The sequence below is a fragment of the Prunus dulcis genome, chromosome 8 (assembly GCF_902201215.1).
Source record: "Prunus dulcis chromosome 8, ALMONDv2, whole genome shotgun sequence".
Taxonomy (NCBI): Eukaryota; Viridiplantae; Streptophyta; class Magnoliopsida; order Rosales; family Rosaceae; genus Prunus; species Prunus dulcis.
This window is the reverse complement of record NC_047657.1, coordinates 13,562,415-13,574,151: the sequence shown is the minus strand read 5'-3', so window position 1 is coordinate 13,574,151 and position 11,737 is coordinate 13,562,415. Positions and strand designations below refer to the sequence as shown.

Genomic DNA, 11,737 nt, shown 5'->3' with positions numbered 1-11,737 from the left:
AGAGTTGAAGTAGTACAAAATTAATTATATAAATATGTATTGAAAAATTATTCAAGATTTCCATGTCTTTATTCAAAATTAGCTATTTTTCTCAATATTTTCATAGTTTTGGACCCTCAATATTTTTGTCCATACTTATCTTAAATAAATTACATTAAATATTAGGTATTAACTTAAATAATTAGAGGACTATTCTAAACAAATAGGGTTTTGCTTGGTACTTAAGTAAGTAAATAATTCAACCACTGCTTTGTATATATTAAAAAAAGTATGAAATTTTACTATTTAATTTATTTTCTATATCTTTATTACAATTATTATCACAAAATGATACTCCTTGGTCCTTTTAATAGTTATTTATTATTATTATTATTTTTACAACAGAAACTTGTACCCGACTAAGATGGGTTTAAAATGGGCTAATTATAAGTACAACACCCAGCCACAAACCCCGATTATTGGGCAAACAAAGCACAACAAAAATTTCACCAAAGATTGGCTCCATTTCCTTGGGCCAATTCTACAGATTAAACATGACCTTAATGGCATTGCCTCCACCAGCACTGGTTTCAAATGCTTTTTCCACTTCCTTTTGAGAGAATCCAAAACGATGTGTTATCAGGGGCTTCACATCAACCTTACTACTTCTCAACAATTCGAGGCACAGGGGCCATGTGTTCTTGTATCGGAAAATTCCAATCACATCGACCTCTCTGTATTAAAATCATGAAATCTTAAATAATAAAAATAATGCGTGTCACAAATGAGTAATGTCTCATGCCTCTATTAGAGATGTGACACCAAATACAATACAAATAGTTTTACCAACTGAACAAATGAATTAATCAATTTATACCTGGCAGCAGCTGAAGTGAGTGGGAGAGTCAGCTCTCTCTGGCCCATTCCCACAAGGCAAACTTTGCCACCGGAACCAGTAGCACTTAGAGCTGTCGCCATGGTTTTATTAAACCCTGCACAATCGAAGCTTACATCTACTCGAGTTCCCATAGCTTCTTTTATTTTAGCAACTTCTTCAGCAACCTCCTTCAAAATAATTTAGATAAACTCATTAAAAAAAGGGTTGATTTCACCCTACAAATCCCGAACATGTAACAGCATCATGTACCTCTATATTTGTAGAAACTTTGACAATCTCATGCGCACCAAGAGCCTTTGCAACGGATAAACAGTGGTCATTCACATCTGCCACGACAATTCTAGGTGCTTCGAAGGCACGAGCAGCCAACAATGTAACAAGTCCTATAGGTCCTGCTCCCATGACCAAAACATTTGTTTCTGGACCAACACTAGCCCGACGACAAGCATGAACACCAACACTTAAGGGCTCACACATTGCCCCTTCCTCCAAGCTCACATTGTCTGGTAGTTTAAAACACAGGTCTCCAGGATGGACAACCTTTAAAATAAAATATAAGAAAACATCATGTATCTCCAACACCTGCCTCAAATTTGAATTGCCCACTGAAAAAACTGTAGTATCTCAAAGTGTCTGGTAGTTATTTGTACTATTTCAACTCACATGACTAGTCCAATTCATTTGGACAATAGTTATAATCGATGTTTGGTAGGCAAAGATCTATGAACTAACCCATGTTTGACTAACCAAGCAGACAAACGACCCTGCATCTTTTTTATGTCTCCCACATTTAAATACATTTTAGACTAAGACACAAATCTTGCACAAAAATCCAGAATAGCAGAGAAAATTCAACCTATCAACACACCTCCTCAACATAACCCATATTCAAAGAAGTCACAATTAAAATAAATTCAAAGTCTTGTAACCCAAAAACAAAACAAAAACTCAAAGTCTAGTCATGGTCTAGTCAGCCTTATCCAATACTAAATGTTCCGCTTGTGCCAAGCTTACAACGCTCCACGTGTCATCTTGTGCTAGTTACAACTGGCATATAATATGCTGCAAATACGTAGATACCTGATTTGCCAGGCAACCATGAGTTGGAGGGGACCCGAAAAACTTCATCTCGGGGCATAGATTATATCGGCCTTGTTTGCATAGCTCACATCGCTTGCAATTGATGCCGGGCTCTAGTGCCACACGGTCACCAGGCACCAGATGCTTCACCTCACTCCCAACTTCCTCTACGAACCCAGCACACTCATGCCCGATTACCATTGGCTCTTTCACCACAAAATCTGCACATCTCATGTTCTGAAAATAATAACAAATTAAACAACAACAATCAAAACAGGCCATTTACCAATTAATTTAAAGTTTATATTGTTTAACAATCAATAAACATCAAATATCAAATTTCCCGTGAAGACGTGAATTAGGTTAGTTGATTAAAGCAGTGTACCCGGCCTTTGCTCTATCATGAATATAATAAAGAACCAAGAAGGAAAAGAGGGGGTGACCTTGAAGAGGTGAACATCACTGCCACATATGCCAACAGCCTTGAGTCGAATTAAAACATCACGGGGTCCTAAAGAAATACCAAGAAAACAAGGAACACAGGAAGTCAATTAGGCAAAAAAGATCACAAATAATAATTTGACCTGAAAAGTGTAAGAAGTTGACTTTAAAGAAACAGTGATCCAGAAACAGAACAAATTGGTACCGAGATTAGGGAGCTTGAAAGGTTGGATTTTGAGGGTGTTAACACCAAGCAGCCAAGCAGCCATGTTCTCTTGTTCACAACCATCTCTGCTGGCTTCCTCAAAACCATCACCTCCATCAGGCTTTCCTCCCTTACCCATTCGTTATCTGAGTTTTTTTTATTTTGGTGCTTTGGATTTATGCCAGTCTTTATAAAGCCTGTGTTGAGAGATGTAGATGGAGAAACGTGATGGCCTGCTACCTTCTTAAATCTATATGATGACGTGCGGGTCACATCTTTTAATTGCACACTTTATTTTTTTAGAAAAAAAATTTAGACTAAACACCTTATATTTTTAGAATAAAAATTTAGACTAAACACCTTATTTTTTTAGAATAAAAATTTAGACTAAGCACACCTTATTTTATATACCAGAATAATCCAGCATTTAATGGTATTTGCCAACGTAAGTACTCATCTCATGCAAGGTTTTCCTTGCCACATTCAACGACAATCCGTTACATCACTGTTGGCTAGATTGTTCCAAGCACATCTAGATTAGTCATTGACTTCAGAAATTTTCATGTTTATCAAATACACAATTTCATATATATACACGTATTATAATTTGAGTGAATTCAATATATTCTATTAAAACAACGTAATATTAATATATTTACACGTATTATAATTTGAGTGAATTCAATACATCATATTTAGAATGACGTATGTTGTATGTTGTATGTTGTATCGAATAGAGTGCACCAAACCCTAAAGAATAGTTTCCAATATTTTTAGGACAAATAAGGTAGACATATTTGGTAATTTCAGATTTAATTCCACGAAACAGATACCCTCTACATATGGCACTCCATTTACACAGCAACCAAAACCCATCAAGACAAAGCCTCTCAATATCCTGTCACATCACATAACATAAACTTTTTTGTGTTTTTTTTCCCTTCAGATTTTTCAACGGAAGGAAGTGCTGCAATGCGTTTGAGATTGGTGCTTGCTTTAGTCCTCATGACATTGTTGGCTTCAACCCAACACATTGGTGTTGAGGGTGCGACCACAGTTATATAAATAACATAATAAAACATCATATTCATATAAATAACTAGGCAACATGTGTGCTGACCCTTTCATCTTTGACTTTGTATTTCTCAAACTTCTTAGGGTCCTTCGGAGTAGCCCAAGGGTCAAAAGCCCCACTAAAAGTGGCTTTAGGAGAAATTGATGTGTATCATATACGTTAATGTAGTTTGACCTAAAGACAGATTTTCTTGTACAACTTTAAGGCTCTCACGAACCAATTATATATTTGCACTCTTTTAAGTTTTAACTAGACCGGAAAGAAGATTTGGCTTGAGTTGGGAAAACTCCTACTACTGTAAAGAAGAGGGCCAAGCCCATGGGTTTATAAAGAACTCAAACATCACGTTTGAAACAATGTGGCTGTTTACAATGGATGCGATATAATTACATCTGATATTCTCTAAATACCAAGCAGCGCGTTTTGTTTGAATTGCTGAAAGTTGCAATACTTGGCTAAAACACGACACTTGTACTAAATTAAATATTATAATATTAAATTTCCAACAATGAAGCCTTTTGTTTTCAGCACATCTTCAATGAAGCCTTTTGTTTTCAGCACATCTTCATTTGCTTTGATTTATGTCTGGATCAAATTCCTTAGCTGCTTAATTAGCTCTCCACTTCTTTCCCTGGACAAGCAAACAGAATTGCATCCGAAGTATGTAATAATTCATTGTCAATGTATTCAATTCTTTATTTTACTATAGTCTTCATGGATAAAAATTTCTCTACTCTACTCATGCATGTGACTATTACGTTGAAATGTATTTGGTCTTTTAGGGTTATTAGTAGAGATATAAGATGTGCGATGTTGCTGGTGTATCCTCCAATCTCTGGATTAACCCTTTGCCATTATTGTGCATCCATCTTTATATATTAACCCATTATGTGTATTTGGTCTGTGTACCCAATTATTGAATACAATTATCGCTAATTTTAAAAATTAAAAAAAAAACTGCTCTACTCAAAATTGTTCTATATTTTCTTCGCTTTTCAGGCCACCTTTGAGAAAATACCCCTTAAGGGACTATATCTATACATATGTGTTGAATTTGAACGGAACATTTTATTTATATGATCAAGTGTGACTTGCGTATGATAAGATAAAAATAAAAATTAATTGTTCTATACACCATGTATTTCTTGACTGCAATAGGGTGGGATATAGATAATCTAATTAGGGTTCTTGCCTTTAGTTGCGTCTCTCTGCCTTCAATAAGTCTCGTGATGGTATTAGGTGTTTTCTTGGTGAAGATTTGATTGTATTTGTGTGCTTTGGGATCACATGTTCCTTTTTTTTTTTTTTAGGTCAATCTCCTTGTTCCTTTCAATAGTTGTTTTTTTTACAACAGAAATTTGTACCCGACTAGATGGGTTTAAAATGGGCTCATTATAAGTACAACACCCAAACACAAACCCCAATTATTAGGCAAACAAAGCACAACAAAAATTTCACTAAAGATTGGCTCCATTTCCTTGAGCCAATTTTACAGATTAAACATGACCTTAATGGCATTGGCTCCACCAGCACTGGTTTCAAATGCTTTTTCCACTTCCTTTTGAGAGAATCCAAAACGATGTGTTATCAGGGGCTTCACATCGACCTTACCACTTCTCAACAATTCGAGGCACAAGGGCCATGTGTTCTTGTATCGGAAAATTCCAATCACATCGACCTCTCTGTATTAAAATCACGAAAGCATAAATAATACAAACAATGCGTATCACAAGTGAATCATGTCTCATACCTCTATTAGAGATGTGACACCAAATACGATACAAATAGGTTTACAAACTGAACAAATGAATTAATCAATTTATACCTGGCAGTAGCTGAAGTGAGTGGGAGAGTCAACTCTCTCTGGCCCATTCCCACAAGGCAAACTTTGCCACCGGAACCAGTAGCACTCAGAGCTGTCGCCATGGTTTTATTAAACCCTGCACAATCAAAGCTTACATCCACTCGAGTTCCCATAGCTTCTTTTATCTTAGCCACTTCTTCCGCAACCTCCTTCAAAATAATTTACATAAACTCATTAAAAAAAGGGTTAATGTCACCTTACAAACCCCGAACATGTAACGGCATGTACCTCGATATTTGTGGAAACTTTGACGATCTCATGTGCACCAAGAGCCTTTGCAACAGATAAACGGTGGTCATTCACATCCGCCACGACAATTCTAGATGCTTCAAAGGCACGAGCAGCCAACAATGTAACAAGTCCGATAGGTCCTGCTCCCATGACCAAAACATTTGTTTCTGGACAGACATTAGCCCGACGACAAGCATGAACACCAACACTTAAGGGCTCACACATTGCCCCTTCCTCCAAGCTCACATTGTCTGGCAGTTTAAAACAAAGGTCTCCAGGATGGACAACCTGCAAAATAAAATATAAGAAATCATCATGTATCTCAAACACCTACCTCAAATTTGAATTGCCCACTAAAAAATTCCAGTCATGCTCTGGTCAGCCTTATCCAATACTGATTGTTAAATTCAATAGAAACCGGGGGAAAAGTTCCAAGTCAATAATATTCGGGCCGGCCCTTCAAAGTTCCACTTGTGACAAGATTACAACACTCCACGTGTCATCTTGTGCTAGTTACAACTGGCATTTAATATGCTGCAAATACGTGTATACCTGATTTGCCAGGCAACCATGAGTTGGAGGGGACCCGAAAAACTTCATCTCGGAGCATAGATTATATCGACCTCGTTTGCATAGCTCACATCGCTTGCAATTGATGCCGGGCTCTACTGCCACACGGTCACCAGGCACCAGATGCTTCACCTCACTCCCAACTTCCTCTACGATCCCAGCACACTCATGCCCAATTACCATTGGCTCTTTCACCACAAAATCTGCACATCTCATGTTCTGAAAATAGTAACAAACAACAATCAAAACAGTACATATTTACCAATTTAATTAGTTATAATGGAGACATGGGTTCGGTTATGTCAGTTGATCAAGACAGTGTGCCCAGACCCTTGCAGCCAAGAAGGGAAAGAGGGGGGGGGACCTTGAAGTGGTGAACATCACTGCCGCATATGCCAACAGCCTTGAGTCGAACTAAAACATCACAGGGTCCTAAAGAAATCCCAAGGGAACAAGGAGCACAGGAAGTCAATTAGGCAAAAAGGATCACAACACAAATAATAATTTGACCTGAAAAGTGAAAGAAGTTGAGTTTTAAAAAAAAAAAAAACAGTGATCCAGAAAAAGAACAAATTGGTACCGAGATTAGGGAGCTTGAAAGGTTGGATTTTGAGGGTGTTAACACCAAGAAGCCAAGCAGCCATGTTCTCTTGTTCAACACCATCCCTGCTTGCATCTCCAAAGCCATCACCTCCATCAGGCTTTCCTCCCTTACCCATTTGCTATCTTTGTTTTTCTCTGTTTTTGCTGCTTTGGATTAGTCTTTGAAGCCTGTGTTGAGAGACGTAGATGGAGAAATGTGATGGCCTGCAACTTTATTAAATCTATACTATGGTCGCACATCTGTAAATGAGTACACCTTATTGTTATAACATTTCAAAATAGACTAAGCACTTATTTTATAGGAAAAAGCTTTGCTCTAGACCAGAACAATCGATGGTATTGTTGTTGACTACGTACGTAAGTGGGTGGCTTGTTCTTATCTCATGCAAGGGTTTTCCACGCCACATTCAACCATCATCCATTACATCACTTTTGGCTACATTTTTCCAAACACATCTAAATTAGTCAAACACACACTGGAAGGAAAATACCATACAATAACACGTTATTGACAACGTACGTAAATTACGCGTTGTGGAATTAGACTTTCCACAACGTATAGGTTGTGCGTGTAGTATTATACTGTTTTCAACAACTTGAATTTAGTGCGTGTCGTATTATACTGCTTTCAACAATTTACATTTAGTGTGCGTTGTCAAATTGGAATTTTGGGGACATTTTAACAACGCATCCTTTGCGTGTTGTTAAAAACTATATCAATTTACTACAGTAAAATGTTGTTGAAAAAACTATTCGAATTTTTTTGCGGGCTCACTTTTCAGCTTAAAATTTCAGTCTCGTGTGTGTCGTGTTATACCGCTCTCAACAACTTACATTTAGTGCGTGTTGTCAAAATGGAATTTCAGAGATATTTTACAACGCATCCTTGCGTGTTGTTGTATCTGAAGTTCAACAACACGCATCGCATATTGTCAAAACTATATCAATATACTACAGTAAAATGTCGGTGGAAAAACTATCCGAATTTTTGTGCGGGCTCACTTTTCAACTTAAAATTTAAGGGGGGTGTATCCAATTCATACTTATAAAGACTTTTTTTAAGTGAGTGACTTTCATAGAGATGACAAATTCTTAAATACTTTCATAAAATTGATAAAAGTCACTAGTAAATTGGTAAGACTTTTGCTCTTAACAATTAGCCTTAAAAGTATAGAAAAGTCATTCACTTAGTAAGCTTTTTAAAAGTTATTAACTTTTTGGATACCACCAAACTTTTAAATACTTTTTAAAAGTCATAACTGAATATCATCAAACTTTTAAATACTTTTAAAAAGTCACAATTGAATACCACTAGACTTTTATATACTCTTTAAAAGTCTAAATTGAATACCTCCAGACTTTTAAATTCTATGAAAGTCATTAAAAGTTTGAATTGAATACACCCCCTTAAGTCTCTCTCTCAAACTCTTTTTTAATTTCGGGTCCCGCTCTTTTTATTCACTACTTTTCTAATTTGGCACTCTCTCTTACCCTCAAATCCTCTATCGTCCTCTGTCTCTCGTCCCCTCCCAATCTCTGACCCTCACTTGCTCCCTCTCATCTAGAATCCCTTTTCCTCTTCGTTCTCAGACTTCATGCCTGCACCATTCTCTCTCTTTCCCTCTCAATCCCTTTTATATTCTCAAGATTTTAGACTAAAATTTATCCAATTGGAGAGCAAGGTGCGGAACCTTCTTCCTCTTTAAACTGATGGTTCTGAAAACTGATCGGGAAGAGTCTGAGCCATCTATCTCTTCGTTCTCAACCTCTAACAGCCTCCATGTCAGGTCGATTTCCTTCCTCCCTCCTCAATTTCTGTGTGTCATACTGAGAAATCCCAAAACCAAAACCGCTGCCTTTTAATTTCGTGCTCTAGCTGCTTGTTTAAATATCACAAAGAAGAGAAGTATTCAATGCTAAATAGTCTAAGTAATCTTCCTCTGGATTGGTGAAATAAATATATAGTGTCTTTTTGTGTATAATATTGGTGAATTTTGTCTACTGGAACTGATCCATGTAGATAGTTGCATGAGTAGTTTATTCATTACAGTGATGTTTGTGGGTTCCTAAAGCATTAAAATTTAAAAAAAATGCACAGGTAATCCATTTTTGCAGACTTGTATGTCAATATAGTTTTTTTGCCGCTCAATTTCAGCTTAGAGTGTTCCCTCTGGAGAGGCCAGGCTTAGGGTTGAAGGAAATAGCACAAGAGTAGAATCTGAACTGGGATTCTTCAACACTGAAGCGGGCAGTCATGTAGCATATTGAATTTGGGATTCTTCTACCAATCTAGCACTTTACATCCAAATCATCGGCTCATAAGCTGTCTAGCCTAACTAAATCAAGTTTCTAGACCATGCTTGACGAGGGTTTTGAAAATAGTACAATTTCCCTCTACTTTCATTTGGATAAGTGTAACTTTGACAATGAATCTATTGATCATTGTAATACGTATGGAGTTATTTTTTGAATGAAAATTCTATATTATTATTGGGAAAGAAGAAAATAGTTTTACTTATCATAAAGCTTCAATTTACAAATGAATTATATTGTTATAAGGTGAATTTGAAAATAATAATAAAACAATGATATTTAGTATGACAAAGTGCAAAGTGTGTTGTCGAAAGTCTTGAATCTTTTAACGACATCGGCTTCAACAACGTGCACCGCATGTTGTTAATACCCTTCAACAACACGCATGAATCCACCAAACAGATAACCTTTCCATAATAAGCATCCATCAAATCCTATAATTTATACCCTTTACATTACAGTCCATTCACACATCAACAAAAACCCATGAAGACACAGTCTCTCAATAAACTTTTGTGTGTTTTTTTTTTCTTCTTCAAGTTTTTCAATGGAAGGAAAAGCTGCAATGCGTTTGACATTGGTGCTTATGACATTGTTGGCTCCAAGCCCAGCCCCTTCTCCTGATGCGTCTACCTGTAACGAGGCTGATTGTCAAGCAGACTGTATTGCTCAGCTCAAGGCCCAATATGCAAGTTCCCAATGTGTGAAGGTTGACGAAGGAGTCGTTTGTGTGTGTTTTACCAACTACTTGTAATGCAAGCATTAATAAAATAACAGTGTCCTATTGCTCGATGGTCTTTATTTTGTTTTGATACTTAAATTACAACCCTTCTCAAAGAGAAAAGAAATACACACTGAAGAATAATGAGGCAGATTTAGAAAAGAACTAACTGATATATTCAATACAGTTCTTTAGATAGATCTAAGATATGAAGGGGGATAGTAAAAGTTTGCTTGTAAACTCACTCAAGCATGCCAAAGACAAGATGTTCCGATTCATTGCATACGGTTACATGGAATTTTAATTTTTACAGTGGGTGTAAATCAAAAGATTGCATGAGATAATCAAGGCAAAATCCCCTTTGGGATAATGACGTCCCCAATGTTGTTGTGCCATGGGTCAGCCAAGTGAGTGGCCAAATTCTCCAAAGGTCCGGTGCCAGGGTACGCCGATTGTTGAACAACGAAACCAACAAAAGCTAACAATGCGAGCCGACCTACACAATCAATAAATTAGCTAGTAATTAGATTATAACACATTCACAGTGTGACAACATAAAACATCGTGATTACAAGAGACTAGGTATATGTGTACTGACCGTTTTTGATCTCCTTGACTTTGTATTCCTCAAACTTCTTAGGGTCCTTGGAGTAGCCCAAGGGGTCAAAAGCTCCACCAGGGTACTTTTTCTTCTCAGGGTCCTTTTCCATGCTGCGTTGGTGCTCTACAAAAGCAATGGAAAGGAACTCGATGACCAAAATTGTGGGCAATGTGCCCCATGGAACTGGGTTGCCTAAGTAGGTGGCTTGGCCTCCTGGAACGGCAGCCCACTCTTGTGCCTTTACCCAGTTGCCCAATCCCAAAGCCTCTGGTACTAGAATCCCTGGCTGCAAAAGTTGTAATTTGCAAGTTTAATCCTCAAAAGTAAATAAATTTCAAGTAAAAAAAGTAAACAAAATTGATGGAATTTTTAATGAAAATGTTTGTATAGTTTTAGTACTTACAACAGCAAGCATAGCCCATCTGCAGTGAATGAGCTCAGACTCCTTGAACCTCTCCAAGTTTTCTGGCACTTCTCCTAGCCGAAGTGGGTCAAATCCAAAGTCACTGAAACCCCAACAAGCAACAAATTAATACAATGTCACTAAACTAACATAAACTCCAAAATATAGGAAATATAATATGGTTTTCTTCAAATTAATTAGCATGTTAGCGTCACCAAATTTCGTTCACCAAATGACCTCGAACTATTTAAGTTATTCAAATCTAAATTAGCTCTACACTTAATTTATTTCTAACAAGATACGAAACATATTTGATGACCCCAACATTATTATTGAATTGTTATCTTTCGTTACCCGGGTGCAGAGCCATCTAGATAAGGAGGTCTCGGCTGGCCGGGCATCCAATCAGCGGACATGGAGAACCTGGAGGAGGCATTGGCCCCAACACTGGGGAGCTGGACTGCACTGGTGGCAAATTTAGACTTGGAGGATGAGAGGACTGAAGGGAAGGCTGTGGTGGCGATGCCACAGCTCATCAAAGTGTTGGAAGCCATTAATGAACAAATGAATGCCTGCAAGATTTTTGGTCTGTGGGAGGAGGAAGAAGGGGAGACTTAGAATATGGGAGGTGGAAGGAGTGGCAAGGAATACTAGTAGTAGAGGGTACACAACTTGTGGGAGATATAGAAGAATCCAAATGTGGATTGTGATTGGCTAATGCTGCTTGCTTGTGCTCTGTTATTGGGCCACGTG

At 37.4% G+C, this 11,737-nt stretch overlaps 3 protein-coding genes across 3 annotated transcripts; all 3 read right to left on the bottom strand.

The window, feature by feature from the left end:
* Window positions 1-337: 337 nt before the first annotated feature.
* LOC117636480 (sorbitol dehydrogenase-like) lies at window positions 338-2,804 on the bottom strand. Its single transcript, XM_034370994.1, has 6 exons — window positions 2,604-2,804; window positions 2,401-2,468; window positions 1,958-2,194; window positions 1,127-1,417; window positions 857-1,044; window positions 338-713 (listed from the first exon to the last, which is right to left on the bottom strand). The coding sequence occupies exons 1-6, from the start codon at window positions 2,740-2,742 to the stop codon at window positions 521-523; spliced, it is 1,116 nt and encodes a 371-aa protein (XP_034226885.1). The 5' UTR covers window positions 2,743-2,804; the 3' UTR covers window positions 338-520.
* A 2,168-nt stretch (window positions 2,805-4,972) lies between these two features.
* LOC117636481 (sorbitol dehydrogenase-like) lies at window positions 4,973-7,221 on the bottom strand. Its single transcript, XM_034370995.1, has 6 exons — window positions 6,924-7,221; window positions 6,708-6,775; window positions 6,326-6,562; window positions 5,771-6,061; window positions 5,504-5,691; window positions 4,973-5,360 (listed from the first exon to the last, which is right to left on the bottom strand). The coding sequence occupies exons 1-6, from the start codon at window positions 7,060-7,062 to the stop codon at window positions 5,168-5,170; spliced, it is 1,116 nt and encodes a 371-aa protein (XP_034226886.1). The 5' UTR covers window positions 7,063-7,221; the 3' UTR covers window positions 4,973-5,167.
* Window positions 7,222-10,043: 2,822 nt separating this feature from the next.
* On the bottom strand, window positions 10,044-11,702 carry LOC117636787 (chlorophyll a-b binding protein 6, chloroplastic). The gene is made up of 4 exons (XM_034371455.1): window positions 11,339-11,702; window positions 10,985-11,087; window positions 10,579-10,867; window positions 10,044-10,476 (listed from the first exon to the last, which is right to left on the bottom strand). Exons 1-4 carry the CDS (start codon window positions 11,536-11,538, stop codon window positions 10,325-10,327), a joined length of 744 nt encoding a protein of 247 aa, XP_034227346.1. The 5' UTR covers window positions 11,539-11,702; the 3' UTR covers window positions 10,044-10,324.
* Between the last annotated feature and the right edge of the window lie 35 nt (window positions 11,703-11,737).